A 24017-nucleotide genomic window follows, 5' to 3' on the forward strand; every position below is an offset into this window, starting at 1 on the left:
TGAGTAAAGATGAATGTAAAGACAATTAAATAAATCCAAAAGGATTAAAGAATCATCTTAATATTCCACTGCGAAATAAATGTTAAAACGTTAGCAATCCCAGTAAAAATTGGCCTAGTCCGCAGTAAATCTGCAATCTCTGTGATTCGTTTTCTCTCTTCTCATAAACTGGGTGACTAGCTTCCGTCGTCTCTCTCTCTAATACCATTGAGATGATGGGGGTGAAACTGCTGAGAATCTGCTCTCTAATGTGTAACACATTGACCAACAGCGGCACTTTGAGTCCATTCTGATGAAGCACAGAAACAATAAAATCGACCCACTATCACTTACTCCTAGCAATGTTTTAGAAGCACTAACTAAGCACTAAATTACAATAATTCATAATAAACAATGGCTATAATGGTAAAGCACTTTATTAAAATATGTTATTATCAAATATTAAAATAAAAAGAAACGTAAGAGAAGAAAACGAGGAGTTGCTCAAACGACCTAAATTCGCTATTTAAAAGCAGAGATTTGAACGCCAAAACCAATATGAAATGTGTTCGTCAAAATTAAAATTTGTGCTGTAAAATGTAACATAGCAAATGCTGTTCTTCCTAGAAGTCTTACCCCCTCCAACAAAAATCAGAAAAGTGTTTATGAGGTAAATGGGAAAAAACTGCATTTCAGCACCATGGACAGAGAAGCAAAGCTGAGACGCTGAATAAAGTCACGTTTAAATCACATCCTGTTAAAGATGAAAAACTTCCAGGACAAAAAAACTTTCACAAAGTTAGCTATAAAATTTGAAGGATGTACTTCTGGAAAGTAAATACCATTGCATCAAGAACACTGTTATGCACTGACGTGGTGAAAGAAGAGTTTGGTTCCAAAATGAGATCTCCGTTTAAAAAACAATTTAATCATGTTTTTTATTAAGTAATCTTATATATTAGTTAGCTGTAATTTTTGTTATTATGGCTTAAATCAAAACAAACCAACTGAAGCTTGATTGATATTAATTGGGATTCACAATAGAAAAACGTGTTTTTTTAAACGGAGTTATTTCATTTTGGACCCAAACTCTTCAAATATAACTAAAAAACAAGTAAGGAGATAAACAATAGTTTTTTTCAACAATTTTTTTTATCTAAACTGACAAACACATATTATAACATTAAAATACATTTTAACGGCACGGATTATAAATTATTTAACCTAAAGGACGCGTAGGGACAGATCGAAAACAAAAAATCGGAAACCAGCAGTCTGTGAAAGCTACAGAACAATTTGTCTACTGAACAAGTGGTAAATATTTATGAGATTGTAAACTGTAAGATTCTCACCTGCTCATCAAAAATCTCATTGGTCAGTTTCTCTCTCTGCGCATGTGTGAGTGTCTGTGTTCCACTGGTGTCCAGACTAATGATGCTCTCACTGTAAGGTCTGACGAATTTCAGATCACTATTTGTTGAGTCAGTGGTTCTGCAAACATCATAATTGTACACGTGCTGTAATGTTCCTGTGCCCCCAACGTCTGCGTAAAGAGGCGGGTAATACGGAATAACTGGAAGATTCGCTCCAGATTTGTAAAACATCCGCTCGCGTCTCCATCTGTAGCACTTCACTGACAGTATGGCGATGATAGACACGATAAAGAGAAACGAAACTACAGCCAAAGCCAAGACAAGATAAAAAGTCAGGTTGTCGTTGTATTCCTTCTCGTGCGTAAAGTCAGTGAACTCCGAGAGGACTTCAGGGAAGCTGTCCGCCAGCGCCACGTTAACATTGACTGTAGCTGAACGAGAGGGCTGTCCGTTGTCCTCCACTACAACAGTGAGTCTTTGTTTCACAGCATCTTTATCTGTCACCTGACGCACAGTTCTTATTTCACCATTCTGTAAACCCACTTCAAACAGCGCCCTGTCTGTGGCTTTCTGCAGTTTATATGAGAGCCAGGCATTCTGTCCAGCGTCCACATCAACAGCGACCACTTTAGTGACCAGATAACCCACATCTGCAGAACGAGGCACTATTTCAGCCCCCATAGAACCACCGGACTGGACCGGATACAGAACCTGAGGCGCGTTGTCATTCTGATCCTTGATGTTTATTTTTACACTCACGTTGCTGCTGAGAGGAGGTGAGCCTCCATCTTGTGATTTTACGCGGAAGTGAAAATATTTTATCTGCTCGTAATCAAAAGATCGTACTGCGTGTATGACTCCACTATCAGCACTAACGGACACTAACGAGGAGACGGGCACCCCGTTAACAGAGGAGTCCTCCAGTATGTAAGACACACGAGCATTCTGATTAAAATCTGCGTCTCTGGCACTCACTTTAAAAATTGAAAGACCCGGTGTGTTGTTTTCTTTGACAGATGCCTCATAAGAGCTTTTCTCAAAGACAGGCGCGTTATCATTCACATCTGATATTTGTAAGGAGAGAGTGATGCTGCTGGAGAGAGAGGGCACGCCCTCATCAGTGCACTTCACACTGATATTATACTGTGACTCGTTTTCTCGATCCAAAATGTTATCTGTCACTAGACTATAAAACCCATCGGGCGAATACTGAATAACGAAAGGAACATCTCCATTCAAGTGACAATGCACATTTCCATTTTCATTTGAGTCTACGTCTTGTATGTTTAATATTGCGATAACAGTGCCTGACTTTGAATCCTCTGATATGTGATTTGATTTGGAAATTATATTAATAGACGGACTGTTGTCGTTAACATCAATTATGTCAACAATAACTTTACATGAATCCGTATGACCGCCGCCATCACGCGCTTGAACATCAATTTGGTAATTCTTATTTTTTTCATAATCTATACCCCCAATAAGCTTCACAACACCAATATCAGGATCTATTTCAAATGTTTCTGCTGCCTTGTCTGCTGTACTCGCAATAGAGAACGTTATCCTACCATTTAATCCCTGGTCTTTATCGGAAGCACTTACTGTTGTTAAAGCCGTGCCTTTTGGGGAATTTTCTGCTATACTGGTTTTGTACACGGGTTGTGAGCAAACAGGGGCGTTATCATTAGCATCTAAAACGGTAATATGTATCTGCATTGTGCCAGACATCTGTGGCTCACCTCCGTCGAAGGCTGTTAAAAATAAAGATATATGCTCATGTTTTTCACGATCTAGAGGTTTTTCAAGAATCATTTCAACGGCTTTTTTTGCATCAGGAAGATTTTGAAACTTTAACGCAAAATTACCTGCAGGCTGGAGAGAATAACTGTGCAGACCATTTCGACCCACGTCACGGTCAACAGCTCTTTCTAAAACAAATCTGGCTCCTGCTGAAGATATTTCATTTATTTCAAATCTCATCTCAGTCTTACTAAAAATCGGCGAATTGTCATTTATGTCCGTTACCTCCACTGTAACGCGATATAATTGCATCGGGTTTTCCAAAATAATCTGTAAATGTAGTGCACAAGGCGTTGTCTGTCCGCACAGCGACTCTCGGTCTATTCTCTCTTTGATAAGGAGGACTCCTCTGTCTTTATTCAGATCGATGTATTCAGTGCTGTCTCCTGTATAAATGCGAGCATTACCAGATTTCAGTCTCTTTAAATCTAAACCCAAATCCTGCGCTATGTTACCGACTAAAGAGCCTTTCGCCATTTCTTCAGGAATGGAGTAACTGACCTGCCCGTGAGCTACACCGAGAGAGAGAAACCAAATAAACAGCAGTACTTGCCACGCCATTGTTCTGTCCGAGATTCTGCAGGCGACCATTGAGTAAAGATGAATGTTAATATAGAATCAACCCAAAAGAGGAAAGAATATTCAAATATTCCACTGCGAAATAAATGTTAAAAAGTTAGCACTTTCACAAAAAATGGCCCAGTGCGCATTAAATCTGTAATCTCTGTGATTCGTTTTCTCTCTTCTCATGAGACTCAGTGCCTAGCTTCCGTCTCTCTCTCTAATACCATTGAGATGATGGGGGTGGAACTGCTGATAGTCTGCTCTCTAATGTGTAACACATTGACCAACAGCGGCCCTTTCAGTCCATTCTGATGAAGCACAGAAACAATAAAATCGACCCACTATCCCTTCCAGCAATGTTTTAGAATCATTAACTAAGCACTAAATTACAATAATTCATAATAACAATGGCTATAATGGTAAAGCACTTTATTAAAATGTGTTTTTATCAAATAATAAAATAACAATAAGCGTAAAAGAAGAAAACGTGGAGTTGCTCAAACGACTTAAATTCGCTATTTAAAAGCAGAGATTTAAACATCAAAACCAATATGAAATGTATTCGTCAAAATTTATATTTTGTGCTGTAAAATGTTACATAACAAATCCTGTCCTAGAACTCTTACAACCCCCCCCCCCAAATAAAAATCACAAAGGCGTTTATGAGGTAAACGAGAAACATACTGCATTTCAGCACCATGGACAGAGAAGCAAAGCTGAGACGCCAAATAAAGCCGCGTTTAAATCACATCCTGTAAAAGATGAAAATCATCCAGGACAAAAAATAAGAAACTTTCACAAAGTTTGCTATAAAATTTGAAGGATACTGCTGAAAAGTAAATACCAAAGTGTAAAGTACACTGTTATGAACTGATGTGTGAAAAGAAGAGTTTGGTTCCAAAATGAGATAACTCATTTTAAAAAGATGTTTTAATCATGTTTTTTATTATCTTACCTTGTTTTTATTATGTTTTATTGTGTTAGTTAGCTGTATATTTTGGTTATAATGGCTCAATTCAAAAGAAACCAACTGAAGCTTGATTGATATTAATTGGGATGCATAATACAAAAACATGAGTTTAGATATATTTTTCTCATTTCGGAAACAAACTCTTCAAATATAACGAAACAAAAAGTAAGGCGATAAACAATAATGTTTTTTTCAATAATGGTATTTTATTTAAGTTAGCAAACAAATATTATAACATTAAAATACATTTTAACGGCATGGATGATAAGTTATTTAACCTTAAGAACGTAGAGACAGATGGAAAACAAACACTCGGAAACCAAGAGTCTGTGAAAGCTACAAAATAATTTGTCTACTGAACAAGCAATTGGTAAATATTTGTGAGATTGTAAACTGTAAGATTCTCACCTTCTCATCAAAAATCTCATTGGTCAGTTTCTCCCTCTGCGCATGTGTGAGTGTCTGTGTTCCACTGGTGTCCAGACTAATGATACTCTCACTGTAAGGTCTGACGAATTTCAGATCACTCTTTCTGGAGTCAGTGGTTCTGCAAACATCATAATTGTACACGTGCTGTAATGTTCCTGTGCCCCCAACGTCTGCGTAAAGTGGCGGATAATACGGAATAACTGGAAGATTCGCTCCAGATTTGTAAAACATCCTTTCGCGTCTCCATCTGTAGCACTTCACTGACAGTATGGAGATGATAGACACGATAAAGAGAAACGAAACCACAGCCAGAGCCAAGACTAGATAAAAAGTGAGGTTGTCGTTGTATTCCTTCTCGTGCGTAAAGTCAGTGAACTCCGAGAGGACTTCAGGGAAGCTGTCCGTCAGCGCCACGTTAACATTGACTGTAGCTGAACGAGAGGGCTGTCCGTTGTCCTCCACTACAACAGTGAGTCTTTGTTTCAGAGTATCTTTATCTGTCACCTGGCGCACAGTTCTTATTTCTCCATTCTGTAAACCCACTTCAAACAGCGCCCTGTCTGTGGCTTTCTGCAGTTTATATGAGAGCCAGGCATTCTGTCCAGAGTCCACATCAACAGCGACCACTTTAGTGACCAAATAACCCACATCTGCAGAACGAGGCACTATTTCAGCCACCACAGAACCACCAGACTGGACCGGATACAGAACCTGAGGCGCGTTATCATTCTGATCCTGAATTATTATTCTTACAGCCACGTTGCTGCTGAGAGGAGGTGAGCCTCCATCTTGCGCTTTTACGCGGAACTGAAAATCTTTAATCTGCTCGTAATCGAAAGATCGCACCGCGTGTATGACTCCACTATCAGCACTGACAGACACTAACGAGGAGACGGGCACTCCGTTAACAGAGGAGTCATCCAGTATGTAAGACACGCGAGCATTCTGATTAAAATCTACGTCCCTGGCTCTAACTGTGAAAATGGAAAGACCAGGTGTGTTGTTTTCTAGGACAGATGCCTCATAAGAGCTTTTCTCAAATACAGGCGCGTTATCATTCACATCTGATATTTGTAAGGAGAGATTTATGCTGCTGGAGAGAGGGGGTATGCCCTCATCAGCGCACGTCACGCTGATATTATAGTGGGACTCTCTTTCTCGATCCAAAATGTTATCTGTCATTAGACTATAAAACCCATCCGAAGTTGATTTAATTGTAAAGGGAATATTTTCATTTACACTACACTGAACCTGTCCGTTACTGTCGGAATCCGGATCACTAACACTTACTATTGCAACCACTGTGCCTTGAGGCGAATCTTCTGGTATAACTGTAGATTTTGACATTGCAGTGATGACGGGAGCGTTATCATTTACGTCAATCACGTCTACGATTATTTTACTAGAATCTGACAGACCACCGTCATCTACTGCTTCTACATCAATTTGGTAATGCTTGGATGTTTCAAAGTCTAGTTTTCCGACTAACGTCACCAAGCCATTTTTATCAATTTGAAAAATATCAGACACGTCGTCACTGTTCGCAAGTAAGTAACCAACGTCGCCATTCGTCCCTTTGTCTGAATCTGAAGCACTAACATATATGACTGAAGTTCCTTTCTCAGAATTTTCACTAATAATTGCTCTATACATAGGTTTAGTAAAAACTGGAGCATTATCGTTTACATCAAGCACAGTTATATGTATCTGAACGGTCCCTGACTTCGGTGGTTCTCCACCGTCCATTGCCGTTATTACCAGAGACATGTTCTCCTGTTTTTCTCGGTCCAAAGGCTTTTGTAGAATCATTTCAACCTTTTTACTACCATCACTCTGACTATGCAGTTTTAAATTAAAATGATCAGTAGGCTGTAGAAAATAACTTTGCAGGCTATTCGCAGCGATGTCTGCATCTAACGCTTTCTCCAGCATAAACTTTGAGCCCACGACAGCCGATTCGCTTATCTCAAATCGTCTCTCATTTCTTTTAAAAATAGGGGAATTGTCATTAATGTCTGAAATTTCAACAGTAACTCGAAACAGTTCCATTGGATTATCAAGAATAATCTGTAAATGTAATGCGCAAGGCGTTGTCTGTCCGCATAGCGCCTCTCGGTCTATTCTCTCTTTGATAAGGAGGACTCCTCTGTCTTTATTCAGCTCGATGTATTCCGCGCTGTCTCCTGTATAAATACGAGCTTTACCAGATTTCAGTCTCTTTAAATCTAAACCCAAATCCTGCGCTATGTTACCGACTAAAGAGCCTTTCGACATTTCTTCAGGAATGGAGTAACTGACCTGCCCGTGAGCTACACCGAGAAAGAGAAAGCAAATAAACAGCAGTACTTGCCGCGCCATTGTTCTGTCCGAGATTCTGCAGAATAACATAAAAGATGACGAAGAACAGGATAAAAGATAGTAATCAAGAATGTCTCGAGAAAAACACTGATATATCCAAAATGTAAAGCCACGTAATTCCAGCAAGACATTTAATTATATCCGTCATTCGCGTTCTCTCTCCTCAGAATACTGTGCCCAGCTTCCGTCCGTTTTTTTAATAATATTGAGATTATGGGGGTGGAACTAGACTGTGACACACTGACCAAGAGCGGCACTTTGAGTCCGTTTTGGTGAACTACAAAAATCTATTTATTCTTTCACTTAGTTTCAGCTATGTTTAAGAAAAAAACATATATTGTAAACAGAACAAACATCAACATTCGTCCCTCCGAATAAACAGTGACTACAAAAAAGAAAAAGCACTTTATGAGTCTGAGTGGATATGTAAGGAATAAGATTATGATGGGATAAGAACAAATTTATCCAACCAGATGTCTAAATTAAGCAATTAAAATGACATCTTACTATATGCATTCATTGTAAAATGAGTTTAAGCCCTTGCCTTCAGATCGAAGATTTATGATGCCAATGTTTCTTAAAAACAGGGGGAGAAATTAGTTTTTACCACGAGCAGTGATATGTTTAAATTATATATAGCTTTTCTTAACGTTGTTGTGTTGTATGATGCATGTTGTATTATTTTAATGTGAACGCATGTTGAAAACCCACCGAAACAAAATTTCCACAAGAGAGCAATACATGTACTACTACCAATAATACTAACATTTCAACAACAAAAACTTAAGCAGAGAAAAATCGACAGTTGTCAAAAATATTCGCATGTATACGTTGATCAAACAAAATCTTGAAACAACATTTACATTTAGTCATTTAGCAGACGCTTTTATCCAAAGCGATTTACAAAGAGTTCGGGGAGCAATAAACACAAATATAAAAAATATATTCTAAAATAATGGAACTGTGAGCTATAACAGAATACTTAAGAGTGAACAGTTGAGGAGAAAAAACAGAACCTGTTACTTTCCCAAAAAGCAGAGAAGTGTTTATGAGGTCAATGAAAGACACATTGTATTTCAGGACCATGGCCAGAGAAGCATTGCCGAGACGCAGAAAAAAACGCTTTTAAATCAGATTTTGCAGCAAAGAAATTAAATCCAGGGAAGAAAGTAAAATAATCATATGAAATTAATGTATGATTAATGTTAACACTAAAAACGAGGACATAGTGAGGTATCAGTAGAGTCGAGCTCTGACGCGGGAAATAAAAGGTTAAAGTAAATGAATAAACCTTTCACGTTATGAATCTATTCTTATTTAAAGATATATGGAGAGGGAATAAACGCATATAACGTTTAAATAAAACGAAATATTGCTTATTCATAATAATTTAGGTATTTCTTATTTATTAATAATTCAAAAACGGATAAGGCAATTTGTCGTGAAAAATCCAACCAAGTGAACAACCAGACCAATTTACTTACTGAATAAATAAACTGTAAACAAAGTTTCTCACCTGATCATCAAAAGCCTCACCGGTCAGTTTCGCTCTCTGCGCATGGGTGAGTGTCTGTGTTCCACTGGTGCCCAGACTAATGATGCTCTCACTGTAAGGTCTGACGTATTTCAGATCACTTTTTGTGGAGTCAGTGGTTCTGCAAACATCATAATTGTAAACGTGCTGTAATGTTCCTGTGCCCCCAACGTCTGCGTAAAGTGGCGGGTAATACGGAATAACTGGAAGATTCGCTCCAGATTTGTAAAACATCCGTTCGCGTCTCCATCTATAGCATTTGACTGACAGAATGGCGATTATAGACACGATAAAGAGAAACGAAACTACAGCCAGAGCCAAGACTAGATAAAAAGTCAGGTTATCGTTGTATTCCTTGTCGTGCGTAAAGTCAGTGAACTCCGAGAGCAGTTCAGGGAAGCTGTCCGCCAGCGCCACGTTAACATTGACTGTAGCTGAACGAGAGGGCTGTCCGTTGTCCTCCACTACAACAGTGAGTCTTTGTTTCACAGCATCTTTATCTGTCACCTGGCGAACAGTTCTTATTTCTCCATTCTGTAAACCCACTTCAAACAGCGCCCTGTCTGTGGCTTTCTGCAGTTTATATGAGAGCCAGGCATTCTGTCCAGAGTCCACATCAACAGCGACCACTTTATTGACCAGATAACCCACATCTGCAGAACGAGGCACTATTTCAGCCACCACAGAACCACCAGACTGGACCGGATACAGAACCTGAGGCGCGTTGTCATTCTGATCCTGAATTATTATTTTTACACTCACGTTGCTGCTGAGAGGAGGTGAGCCTCCATCTTGCGCTTTTACGCGGAACTGGAAATCTTTAATCTGCTCGTAATCAAAAGATCGTACTGCGTGTATGACTCCACTATCAGCACTAACGGACACTAACGAGGAGACGGGCACTCCGTTAACAGAGGAGTCCTCCAGTATGTAAGACACGCGAGCATTCTGATTAAAATCTGCATCTCTTGCTCTGACTGTAGAAATGGAAAGGCCCGGTGTGTTGTTTTCTTGAACAGAAGCCTCATAAGAATTTTTCTCAAAGACAGGCGCGTTATCATTCACATCTGATATTTGTAAGGAGAGAGTAATGCTGCTGGAGAGAGAGGGCACGCCCTCATCAGCGCACGTCAAACTGATATTATACTGGGGCTCTCTCTCACGATCCAACTCACCATCGGTGACCAAACTGAAAAAATGATCACTAGTCGACGTTAGTGTAAAAGGAATGTTTTCGTTTGTGGAACAATGTATTTTGCCATTTTCTCCGGAATCTGAATCCTGCACATTTATTACAGTTACCACCGTGCTAGAACTTGAGTTTTCTAATATGATTGTTAATTTAGACATTATATTTATCAGCGGCTTATTGTCATTTACATCAATCACATCTACATCAATCTTACAAGAATCAGTCAAGCCTCCGTCATCTGCAGCTTGTACATGAATTTGATAATGCCGAGCTTTCTCGTAATCTATAACACCTGTTACTGTAACTTCCCCACTTTCCTCGTTAATTTTAAACAATTCCGTAACAGGGTCGAGGGTATTTTTCATTAAATACTTTATTTTACCGTATGAGCCCTCATCCATATCAGAGGCGCTTACTGTCGTTAACAATGTACCTTTGAGAGCATTTTCTGTAATACTCGTCTTGTATATTTTCTGCGTAAAAACAGGCGCGTTATCATTGGCATCTAAAACAGTAATATGTATCTGCGCGGTACCAGACAACTGCGGGTCACCTCCATCGATCGCTGTCAGAACCAGAGACAAATGCTCCTGCTTTTCACGGTCGAGCGGTTTTTGAAGAACCATTTCTACTAATTTACTGCCGTCTGATTGAGTTTGTAATTTTAATAAAAAATGATCAGTGGGTTTTAGTGAGTATGTCTGCAGACCATTTTTTCCGACATCTAAGTCCATCGCTCTTTCTAAATCAAATACCGCCCCGGTAACAGCGGACTCACTGATTCTAAATGCCATCTCATCTCTTTTGAAAGAGGGAGAATGGTCATTTACATCTGTGATTTCGACATTAACCGAAAAAAATTCTATGGGGTTTTCCAAAATAATCTGTAAATGTAGTGCGCAAGGCGTTGTCTGTCCGCATAGCGCCTCTCGGTCTATTCTCTCTTTGATAAGGAGGACTCCTCTGTCTTTATTCAGCTCGGTATATTCAGTGATGTCTCCTGTATAAATACGAGCTTTACCAGATTTCAGTCTCTTTAAATCTAAACCCAAATCCTGCGCTATGTTACCGACTAAAGAGCCTTTCGCCATTTCCTCAGGAATGGAGTAACTGACCTGCCCGATGGCTGAACCGAGAGAGAGAAAGCAAATAAACAGCAGTACTTGCCGCGCCATTGTTCTGTCCGACATTTCCAGAAGAACAGAGACACAAAAACGTTTGTTCCACAGAATGCCCGTAAAAAATATTAAATAGTTACATCCACCCAACTGAAAAAAACTGTTATTAGCGCAAAAACAAGAAAGGTTTATCTCTCCTTTCTGTCCTCTTCAGACTGTGCGATTAGCTTTCGTCTGTGTTATAATATGGAGATGATGGGGGTGGAACTGCTGCAAATCTGCTCTCTAAACTGTAAAACACTGACCAACAGCGGCACTTCGAGTCCAGTCAAACGAACTACAAATATATTAAAATACTTCCACTTTGTAATACCATGGTATATTTACAATACTGTAAATTCAGACTTCAATAGCAATAAAATATCTAAAAAAGAAAAACTTCTAGGCTAGGCTAAACTACAGTAGGCCTATTACAAAATCTAAAAGACATGATGTAAACTCAGACGTGCGTGAGCCTGTGAACTGAATAGAGAGACAACATTTATATTAAACTAGTGGACAATAAATGAATGCTGTCCTTGAAAATGTTGAACTAGATGAGATACTAAAACGACGTAGAGGAACCCGAAGAAATGCTTTAAAAAACATAGATAAAGAATTTTGGACAAATATAGAAAAATACACGGCTGCATTCAGGACCATAGTTAGCGACGCTGAGTGGAGATTTCAGCGCTATTTTTGACAAACACAGTTGAAAGAGCACCAAACACATTCAAGCACAATTACTGCGCAAATAGTAGGTAGCAACATATTGAATTAGTAAAAATGATAAAAGGTAAGAATATATTTAAAATTAAGTGACAGCAAAGACAGTATTTTCCAAGTGCTAAATATACTATTAATACATGAAGAAAAAAAATAATCACATAGGCTTCAAAACGAATAAAACATAAAACATTTTACCAAAAATAAATTCATATTTATTGATAAAATATAAATTGTAAATAAACTGATTCAAAACCATTTGCTTTACAGTCAAAGGAACAACCGAAGAACAATCCACGTTAGAAAACGCATGTGGAAATTATGCAACAAAACTAAACTGAAAACAAAATATTAAACAAATCAAGAGAAGACCGTTTAATCAAGTCGCTGGACAACAACACTAAAAAAATAATTTATCAAGATTTAGCCAACTCTCCTACTACCACCATACTACAGCAAAGATGCAACCATGTTAACTACAGTATAAAACTATAGCAAGAAGTTTGTTGTAAGTACATTTAAAACAATAAATGTTTAGAATATGCACGATCGACTGAATTTCAAAGCTTTGGTCCACGAGCAATAGCCAACAGCTAAAAACAGTAATTTCGGATGCTACAAAAATGTAATATATATACATTCTCACCTGGTCGTCACAACTCTCAGTTGTCAGTTTTTCGTGTGTGAGTGTCTGTGTTCCACTGGTGTCCAGACTAATGATGCTCTCACTGTAAGGTGTGACGTATTTCAGATCACTTTTTCTGGAGTCAGTGGTTCTGCAAACATCATAATTGTACACGTGCTGTAATGTTCCTGTGCCCCCTACGTCTGCGTAAAGTGGCGGGTAATACGGAATAACCGGAAGATTCGCTCCAGATTTGTAAAACATCCGCTCTCGTCTCCATCTGTAGCACTTCACTGACAGTATGGCGATGATAGACACGATAAAAAGAAATGAAACTACAGCCAGAGCCAAGACTAGATAAAAAGTCAGGTTGTCGTTGTATTCCTTCTCACGCGTAAAGTCAGTGAACTCCGAGAGCAGTTCAGGGAAGCTGTCCGCCAGCGCCACGTTAACATTGACTGTAGCTGAACGAGAGGGCTGTCCGTTGTCCTCCACTACAACAGTGAGTCTTTGTTTCACAGCATCTTTATCTGTCACTTGGCGTACAGTTCTGATTTCTCCATTCTGTAAACCCACTTCAAACAGCGCCCTGTCTGTGGCTTTCTGCAGTTTATATGAGAGCCAGGCATTCTGTCCAGAGTCCACATCAACAGCGACCACTTTAGTGACCAAATAACCCACATCTGCAGAACGAGGCACTATTTCAGCCACCACAGATCCACCGGACTGAACCGGATACAGAACCTGAGGCGCGTTGTCATTCTGATCCTGAATTATTATTTTTACACTCACGTTGCTGCTCAGAGGAGGTGAGCCTCCATCTTGCGCTTTTACGCGGAACTGGAAATCTTTGATCTGCTCGTAATCGAAAGATCGCACTGCGTGTATGACTCCACTATCAGCACTGACAGACACTAACGAGGATACGGGCACTCCGTTAACAGAGGAGTCATCCAGTATGTAAGACACGCGAGCGTTCTGGTTAAAATCTGCATCTCTGGCGCTCACTGTAAATATGGAAAGACCCGGTGTGTTGTTTTCTTGAACAGAGGCATCATACGACCGTTTCTCAAAGACAGGCGCGTTATCATTCACATCTGATATTTGCAAGGAGAGAATGATGCTGCTGGAGAGAGAGGGCACGCCTCCATCAGTGCATGTCACACTAATGTTATACTGGGAGTTTTTCTCTCGGTCTAAATCACTGTCTGTCACTAGACTAAAGAAATTTGTTTTTACTAATTTCAGAGAAAATGGAATAGTTTCATTTATAGAGCACTGAACCTTTCCATTTTCGCCTGAATCAGGATCCTGGACATTTATCATTATAACAACCGTGTCAGACGGCACATTTTCAGCAATCACGTTGGTTTTGGAGACGATGTCGATCATTGGTTTGTTATCATTTATATCAAGTACGTCAACAATTATCTTACAAGAATCAGTAAGACCACCGTGATCACTCGCTTGAACACGAATCTCATAGTTGCGAGCTTTTTCAAAATCTATTACTCCGACCACGGAAACCTGGCCACTTTCTCCATTTATGTCAAATAAGTGTCGCACATTATCTTGCATGTTTGTTATGGAATACTCTATTTTAGCATTGATACCCTCGTCTGCGTCAGTTGCCCTCACTGTTGACAAAATGGTGTGTTTCGGCGAATTTTCTGTTACAGTCGCTTTATAAACTGACTGCGTGAAAATAGGAGCGTTATCGTTTGCATCTAAAACGGTAATGTGAATCTCTATACTCCCAGACAATTGAGGATCTCCACCATCAATTGCTTTGAGCACTAATATTATATTCTGCAGTTTTTCACGGTCTAACGGCCTCTGCAAGACTATTTCAACGTTTTGCCCGTCTCCGTGTTGATTTTTATATTTAAGGTTAAAATTATCTGTTGGATTAAGTGTATAGCTTTGAAGACCGTTTATTCCGACATCGGGATCTATAGCAGGCTCTAACATGAATTTAGATCCCAAAATAGCCGATTCGCTGATTCTAAAACTAATCCTACCTTTTTCAAAACTGGGAGCGTTGTCGTTCACATCTGTTATCTCAATGGTGATGCTATAAAAATCCATCGGGTTTTCCAAAATAATCTGTAAATGTAGTGCGCAAGGCGTTGTCTGTCCGCATAACGCCTCTCGGTCTATTCTCTCTTTGATAAGGAGGACTCCTCTGTCTTTATTCAGCTCGATGTATTCAGCGCTGTCTCCTGTATAAATACGAGCTTTACCAGATTTCAGTCTCTTTAAATCCAAACCCAGATCCTGCGCTATGTTACCGACTATAGAGCCTTTTGCCATTTCCTCAGGAACGGAGTAACTGACCTGCCCGATGGCTGAACCGAGAGAGAGAAAGCAAATAAACAGCAGTACTTGCCGCGCCATTGTTCTGTCCGACATTTCCAGAAGAACAGAGAAATAAAAACCTTTGTTCCAGTGAATGCCAGTACAAATATTAATAGTTACATCCACCCAACTGAAAAAAACTGTTATTAGCGCAACACCAAGAAAGGTTTATCTCTCCTTTCTGTCCTCTTCAGACTGTGCGATTAGCTTTCGTCTGTGTTATAATATGGAGATGATGGGGGTGGAACTGCTGCAAATCTGCTCTCTAAACTGTAAAACACTGACCAACAGCGGCACTTTGAGTCCAGTCAAACGAACTACAAATATATTAAAATACTCACACTTTGTAATACCATGGTATATTTACAATACTGTAAATTCAGACTTCAATAGCAATAAAATATCTAAAAAAGAAAAACTTCTAGGCTTAGGCTAAACTACAGTAGGCCTATTACAAAATCTAAAAGACATGATGTAAACGCAGATTTGCGTGAGCCTGTGAACTGGATAGAGAGACAACATTTATATTAAACTAGTGGACAATAAATGAATGCTGTCCTTGAAAATGTTGAACTAGATGAGACCCTAAAACGACGTAGAGGAACCCGAAGAAATGCTTTAAAAAACAAAGACAAAGAATTTTGGAAAAATATAGAAAAATACACGGCTGCATTCAGGACCATGGTTAGCGACGCTGTGTGGAGATTTCAGCGATATTTTTGACAAACACAGTTGAAAGAGCACCAAACACATTCAAGCACAATTACTGCGCAAATAGTAGGTAGCAAAATATTGAACTAGTAAAAATTAAAAAAGGTAAGAATATATTTTAAAGCAAGTGACAGCAAAGACAGTATTATCCAAGTGCTAAATATACTATTAATACCTGAAGAAAAAATAAATCATATAGGCTAAAAAACGAATAACACATAAAATATTTTTCCAAAAATAAATACATATTTATTGATAAAATATAAATTGTAAATAAACTGATTCAAAATCATTTGCTTTACAGTCAAAGGAAGAACCGAAGAAAAATCCATGTTAGAAAACGCATGTGGAAATTATGCAAAAAAACATCAAAACTAAACTGAAAACAAAATGTTAAACAAATCAAGAGAAGACCGTTTAATCAAGTCCCTGGATAACAACACAAAAAATAAATACATTTCGTTGCACTGTACTTGTATGTGTGTAATGACAATAAATTGAATCAAATGAATCAAATCAAAACAATAAATGATTAGAATACGCACAATCAGACTGAATTCCAAAACTTTGGAGAGAAATCCTTTAGTCCACGAGCAACAGCCAAAAGCTACAAACAGAAGTTTCGTATACTACAAAAATGTACTGAAATATAAATTCTCACCTGGTCGTCACGACTCTCAATTGTCAGTTTCTCGTGTGTGAGTGTTTGTGTTCCGCTGGTGTCCAGACTAATGATGCTCTCACTGTAAGGTCTGACGAATTTCAAATCACTCTTTCTGGAGTCAGTGGTTCTGCAAACATCATAATTGTACACGTGCTGTAATGTTCCTGTGCCCCCAACGTCTGCGTAAAGTGGCGGATAATACGGAATAACTGGAAGATTCGCTCCAGATTTGTAAAACATCCGTTCGCGTCTCCATCTATAGCATTTGACTGACAGTATGGCGATTATAGACACGATAAAGAGAAACGAAACTACAGCCAGAGCCAAGACTAGATAAAAAGTCAGGTTGTCGTTGTATTCCTTGTCATGCGTAAAGTCCGTGAACTCCGAGAGCACTTCAGGGAAGCTGTCGGCCAGCGCCACGTTAACATTGACTGTAGCTGAACGAGAGGGCTGTCCGTTGTCCTCCACTACAACAGTGAGTCTTTGTTTCACAGCATCTTTATCTGTCACTTGGCGCACAGTTCTTATTTCTCCATTCTGTAAACCCACTTCAAACAGCGCCCTGTCTGTGGCTTTCTGCAGTTTATATGAGAGCCAGGCATTCTGTCCAGAGTCCACATCAACAGCGACCACTTTAGTGACCAGATAACCCACATCTGCCGAACGAGGCACTATTTCAGCCACCACAGAACCACCAGACTGAACCGGATACAGAACCTGAGGCGCGTTATCATTCTGATCCTGAATGATTATTTTTACACTCACGTTACTGCTCAGAGGAGGTGAGCCTCCATCTTGCGCTTTTACGCGGAACTGGAAGTCTTTGATCTGCTCGTAATCGAAAGATCGCACTGCGTTTATGACTCCACTCTCAGCACTGACAGACACTAACGAGGAGACGGGCACTCCGTTAATAGAGGAGTCCTCCAGTATGTAAGACACGCGAGCATTCTGATTAAAATCTGCGTCTCTTGCTCTGACTGTAAAGATGGAAAGACCCGGTGTGTTGTTTTCTTGAACAGAAGCCTCATAAGAGCTTTTCTCAAAGACAGGCGCGTTATCATTCACATCTGATATTTGTAAAGAGAGAGTAATGCTGCTGGAGAGAGAGGGCACGCCCTCATCAGTGCACGTCACACTGATGTTATACCGAGACTCTCTCTCCCGATCTAAATCACCGTCAGTGACCAGACTAAAGAAAACATTATTAGTTGACTTAAGTGTAAAAGGAATATTCTCATTTATAGAACAGTAAAATTTTCCGTTTTCCCCCGCATCTGGATCTTGCACGTTTATCATTGTTACAACAGTGCCGTCCTCCGAATTTTCTGAAATGATGGCCAATTGAGATATTACGTTCATCAGCGGCTTATTGTCATTTACATCTATCACATCTACATCGATTTTACAAGAATCGGTCAAACCACCGTCATCGATTGCCTGTACGTGAATCTGATAGTTGCGAAATTTCTCGTAATCTATGTTTCCTATTACTTTAAACTCTCCGTTTAATTCATTGATTTCAAACAATTCTGGTACGTCGTCGAGGGTATTTGTGATTAAATACTTTATTTTCCCATATGAGCCCTCATCCATATCTGAGGCGCTTACAGTAGTTAACAATGTACCTTTGAGAGCATTTTCTGTAATACTCGTCTTGTATATTTTCTGCGTAAAAACAGGCGCGTTATCATTGACATCTAAAACAGTAATATGTATCTGCGCGGTACCAGACAACTGCGGGTCACCTCCATCGATCGCTGTCAGAACCAGAGACAAATGCTCCTTTTTTTCACGGTCGAGCGGTTTTTGAAGAACCATTTCTACTAATTTACTGCCGTCTGATTGAGTTTGTAAATTTAATGAGAAATGATCAGCGGGCATTAGTAAATAAGTCTGCAGGCCATTAATTCCGACGTCTAAGTCCATCGCTCTTTCTAAAACAAACACTGCTCCAGTAACAGCGGACTCACTGATTCTAAATCCCATCTCATCTCTTTTGAAAGAGGGAGAATGGTCATTAACGTCTTTTACTTCAACAGTAACGGAATACAGCTCCATTGGATTTTGTAAAATTATCTGAAAATGTAGTGCACAAGGCGTTGTCTGTCCGCATAGCGCCTCTCGGTCTATTCTCTCTTTGATAAGGAGGACTCCTCTGTCTTTATTCAGCTCGATGTATTCAGCGCTGTCTCCTGTATAAATACGAGCTTTGCCAGATTTCAGTCTCTTTAAATCTAAACCCAAATCTTGCACTATGTTACCGACTATAGAGCCTTTCGCCATTTCTTCAGGAATGGAGTAACTGACCTGCCCGATGGCTGAACCGAGAGAGAGAAACCAAATAAACAGCAGTACTTGCCGCGCCATTGTTCTGTCCGACATTTCCCGATATAAGAAGATAACAACTCTTTAATCCGTGTAGTCAATAAGGAAAAAAATAATACCATACATCCACTTGGTAAAAACGATTATTTCAGGGAAAAAACTAAACAAAAAGGGTTCCTTGTTTGTTCTCTGTCCTTTTGAGGATGTGCTTAGCTTTCTTCTCTATTATATTATGGGCATGATGGGGGTGGAACTGCTGCAAATATGCTCTTTAAAATCTGAAACACTGACCAACAGCGGCACTATGAGTTCAGTTAGATTAACTACAATTGCTGTAACTTTTGTAGAATCCGTAAGATTAAAAATAATAATGTCCCCCACATCTATGGCAATGGGATATATACAAATGAAAAATGCTGTAAAAACACATCTCAAATGATTAAATGGTCTTCATTGGGCATGTTGAATAGGATGGGGAACTGAAAGGGCAAATGGATAATGTTATTGCTCTGTCAAACAGAGAAGAGAAATAAGAATTGGCAGTATACAAGCCTATATTCAGGACCACGGTCAGTTCTGCTACCTGAAGGTCTGCAATCTTTTAACAAGCAGAGAAGAAATTACACCAATACATTTAAACATCATTTCGACGCATGTTGTGAGCGTCAAAAAGTACATATCTTTAAAGTTAACGTTAACATTATAATAGAGCGAAGATGAAAGTAAAACCGAGGACAATCTTCAGATTAATGCACAACCAATATCGAAACATCATATTGAATAAACAGTTAAATTATTTAATCGAATATTAGTTTACAATATACTTAATAAATTGTAAACTGTTATTGCAACACCATTTGTTTCAGAGTAGAGAACTAAAGAACGAAATGTAATTAAAAATTAGGAACTAAACACTAAAGCTAAACTAAATAATTCTTAAAAGAAAGAAGAAAATGTAATCAAATCTTTGGACATTAAAAAGAGAAAACTGCAGCAACTGTGTAATCATGAAAACATTGTCTATAATATTTGCGTTGACCAACAAAAGCCAAATAAAACATTATCAATTGCTACAAAATATAACTAAAGCATCCCTTCTTAACTGATCATCAAGATTCTCAACCAGTTTCTCTCGCTGCACAATCGTGAGTGTATGTGTTTCGCTGGTTGTCCAGACTAATGATGCTCTCACTGCAAGGTCTGATGTATTTCAGATCACTTTTCCGATTAAAGAGCGTTTCACCATTTCTTCAGGAATAGAGAAACTGAGCTGCCCGAGGGCTGAACCGAGAGTGAGAAACCAAATAAACAGCAATACTTGCAGCGTCATTGTTTTTTCTGACATTTCAAGAGACGACTGTAAAAAGCAGTTTAATCCATAGATAAGATGTCAAAAAGATTAAATAATTACATAGATCGACCACATGAAAAAAAAGATATTCACCAAAACAAACGCTTTTTATCTATCTTCTTTGTCTTTTCAGACTGTGTGCTCAGCTTTCGTCTCTCTTATGTTATTGAGATTATAGGGTGGGAGTGCTGCAGATATGCTCTCCAAACTTTGAAACACTGACCAACAGCGGCACTATGAGTCCAGTTAGATGAACTACAAATATATTTATTTTTGTACCACTGTGTAAAGATTTAAAATGAAACATTACCCAAAACTGACCTCCAACGACCACAACGGATAGTCGGGACTGCTGAGTGAACCACTGGCACAACCCTACCCACTCTCCAAGAACTGTACTCATGCAGAGTGAGTAAAAGAGCTCGCAAAAATCACTCTGGACCCCTCACACCCAGCACACTTTCTCTTTCAACTGCTGCCGTTAGGTTGGTGCTACAGAACACTGAGCACCAAAACATCCAGACACAGGAAACATATCTTCCCCCAGGCCATACCTCATGAACAGTTAAATGTTCTTCTACTGTGCAGTAAAAACATGTGCAATACACAACTATTTATACTCATATTAATTATAAATATGTTATTGATATTGGATTGGATTAAATTTACTGTCATTACACACATACAAGTACAGTGCCACGAAATGTATTCAGCTATCCACATTCCCTTGCAAAACTTATATAACGCAGTTTCATTTGTAAATAGCACATCATACAATGTAATGCCTATTGTCCTTTTGTCTAATATTGTCTCTCACATATTTATTTAAACGTGTTGTTACCTGTGCCTTGCCATTCATTTTTTTAATCTGTAAGTGACAGAAGCTTCCAGTGCACAAAGACAAATTCCTTGTGTGTCCAAGCACACGTGGCAATAAAGCTCTTTTTGATTCTGAAATCAAAATAAAACATCTTACAGTGAAAATGTATGTAAAAATACAGCTTAAGAAATCATTGGATATGACGTTAGCTCAGACTTCCTAGAGCATGTTTAATTAGATGAGCGACTGAAAGGACGTGAAGGATCCCACATTTACGCTCTATCAAACAGAGATACGCAATAAAAGTCTTTAGAAGAACACGTCTGCATTCAGGACCAGTTTATTATAAAAAACGGGTGACACCGATAACAAACTGGTGTCTTCTAATCGTATAACAGAAATTTGAGAAAAACATTTATTAATATATATATTTTATTTTTTCTACTTGATTCAAGTCAATTCAATTTTATTTATATAGCGCTTTTCACAATTTGCATTGTTCCAAAGCAGCTTTACAGGGGAAAAACGAAAAACCCAAGAAAGGGTAAAACACGCTACATGGTGTTTTATATAATAAATCCAATTATTCTAGTAAATAATATGTAATGTCAGCATCTCCTGGTGGTTTATTTAGCATATTTTGCATTAAGTGAATGCTTGTCTGAAAAGATGCGTTTTTAATCTAGATTTAAATTGGGCGAGTGTATCTGATCCTGGAATAATATCAGGAAGGTTATTCCAGAGTTTAGGTGCTACGTATGAGAAAGTTCAACCCCCTTTGGTGGATTTAGTTATTCTAGGTGTTATCAAAAGTCCTGAGTTTTGAGATCGTAGAGAGCGTGATGGGTTGTAGTGTGATAGAAGCTCTGTTAGGTAGGTAGGGGCTAAACCCTTTAAGGCTTTATAAGTGATTAAAATAACTTTAAAGTCAATACGATACTTAATGTGTAGCCAGTGAAGGGTTGATAAAATTGGGGTTATGTGATCGTATTTTCTGGACCTGGTTAGAACTCTGGCAGCTGCGTTCTGAACTAACTGTAGTTTGTTTATTGATGATGCAGGACAAATACTAAGTAGCGCATTACAGTAGTCAAGTCTTGAGGTCATAAATGCATGAATAAGCTTCTCCGCGTCAGCAACACACAGAATATTTCGTAACTTGGCAACATTTCTTAGGTGGAAAAAGGCTGTTTTTGTGACATTTGAGATGTGATTTCGAAATGACAGGTTGCTGTCTAATATAACGCCTAGATCTTTTACTGTATTTGTTGGAGTAACAGTACATCCTTCAACTTGCAGTTTATAATCAGAAATATTTAGTTTTGCGTGTCTTTGGTCCGATAAGTAATATTTCTGTTTTATTAGAATTTAAAAGAAGGAAATTACAGGTCATCCAATGTTTTATATCTTCAATGCACTCTGCCAATTTGGATAGCTGGGAGGAATCATCTGGTCTTGATGAGATATATAGCTGAGTATCATCTGCATAGCAATGGAAGCTGATTCCATGTTTTTTAATAATGTTTCCGAGGGGAAGCATGTATATGGAGAACAGCACGGGTCCTAGAACCGATCCCTGAGGTAATCCATAATTTACTTGTTAGATTGGATGATTCCCCATTTAAATGGACAAATTGATGTCTGTCTGACAAGTAAAATCTAAACCATTGTAGTGCCTGTCCCTCAATACCGGTATAATTGTGTAAGCGATCTAGAAGTATGTTATGGTCTACGATATCGAACGCAACACTAAGGTCAAGCAGAACCAGGAGTGAGATGTTACCTTTATCTGATGCTATAAGCAGATCGTTTTAACGAGCGCAGTCTCAGTGCTATGATGCGATCTAAAGCCTGACTGAAAGTTTTCGTGCATGTTGTTATTTTGTAAGAAAGAGCACAACTGAGTGCACACTGCTTTTTCTAGTATTTTAGACAGGTATGGAAGATTTGAAATCGGTCTATAGTTTCCTAGTTCATTTGGATCTAAATTAGGTTTCTTGATTAGAGGCTTAATGACGGCCATCTTAAAGGGTCCTGGGACATGGTCTAGATTAATTGACGAGTTGATAATGTTATAAATGGGCTCAATTGCAACAGGTAGTAACTCTTTTAATAATTTAGTTGGTATGGGGTCTAGTAAGCAAGTTGTAGGTTTAGAAGTTGCAATAAGTTGAATTAAATCTTCCTGTTTTATAGGTGAAAAACGCTGGAGCCTTTGTTTTGGAGCGATAGTTGGTGCTAATTCATAGGACAGATTTGGAGGTTGAGTTTTTACAATTTTGTCACGAATGTTTTCGATTTTCTCTGTAATGAATTTCATGAATTCATTGCTACCGAGGTGCGGCGGAATAGCCTGGTCGGTTGATGTCTGTTTATTTGTTAATTTAGCGACTGTGCTAAATAAAAACCTTGGATTGTTTTTGTTGGTTTCCATGAGGTTACGAAGGTGCTCAGCCTTTGCTGCTTTTAGTGCCTTTTTATAACAATTTGCACTCTCTTTCCACGCCATTTTAAAGACTTCTAATTGCGATTTTATCCATTTGCGCTCTAGTTTGCGTGTTTCTCTTTTAAGGGCGCGAGTGGTGCTATTGTACCATGGTGCAATATTTTTATCATTAATCTTTTTTGACTTCGTAGGTGCCACAGCTTCTAATGTATTAGAGAAAATAGTGCCCAATTTCCTGGTCATGACATCGAGCGATTCTTTATTTATTGGTATGATTATTAAATGAGTCAGATCTGGCAAGCTCTTTGCGAAGCTATCTTTAGTAGCGGAGGTGATTGTTCTACCCTGTCGATAACGAGTTAAAGGGCTGATTCCTGACGTGCGCAAAGTACCCGTTATAAGATAGTGATCGGTGACATCTTCGCTTTGAGGCATAATATCTATATTGGTTAGATCGGCTTCGTGAGATGTAATCAGGTCTAGTGTATGATTAAATCGATGAGTGGATCCTTTAATGTGTTGTATTACCCCAAAATATTGTAGTAGTTCTGTAAACGCCAGTGCTAATGCATCGTTAGCGTGGATATTAAAATCTCCGACAATTAGTATTTTATCAACGTTAACCA

General features: G+C 38.8%; 1 protein-coding gene across 1 annotated transcript; it reads right to left on the reverse strand.

The window, feature by feature from the left end:
• Window positions 1-44: 44 nt before the first annotated feature.
• LOC306907367 (uncharacterized protein) lies at window positions 45-18896 on the reverse strand (the record flags this gene model as incomplete). The annotated part of the gene is made up of 8 exons (XM_079479422.1): window positions 16452-18896; window positions 12788-14104; window positions 8993-10401; window positions 7857-7861; window positions 5163-7492; window positions 1332-2749; window positions 206-289; window positions 45-68 (listed from the first exon to the last, which is right to left on the reverse strand). Exons 1-8 carry the CDS (start codon window positions 18829-18831, stop codon window positions 45-47), a joined length of 8967 nt encoding a protein of 2988 aa, XP_079335548.1. The 5' UTR covers window positions 18832-18896.
• Between the last annotated feature and the right edge of the window lie 5121 nt (window positions 18897-24017).

This window comes from Barbatula barbatula, assembly GCF_947034865.1.
Source record: "Barbatula barbatula genome assembly, chromosome: 18".
NCBI classification, from domain to species: Eukaryota; Metazoa; Chordata; class Actinopteri; order Cypriniformes; family Nemacheilidae; genus Barbatula; species Barbatula barbatula.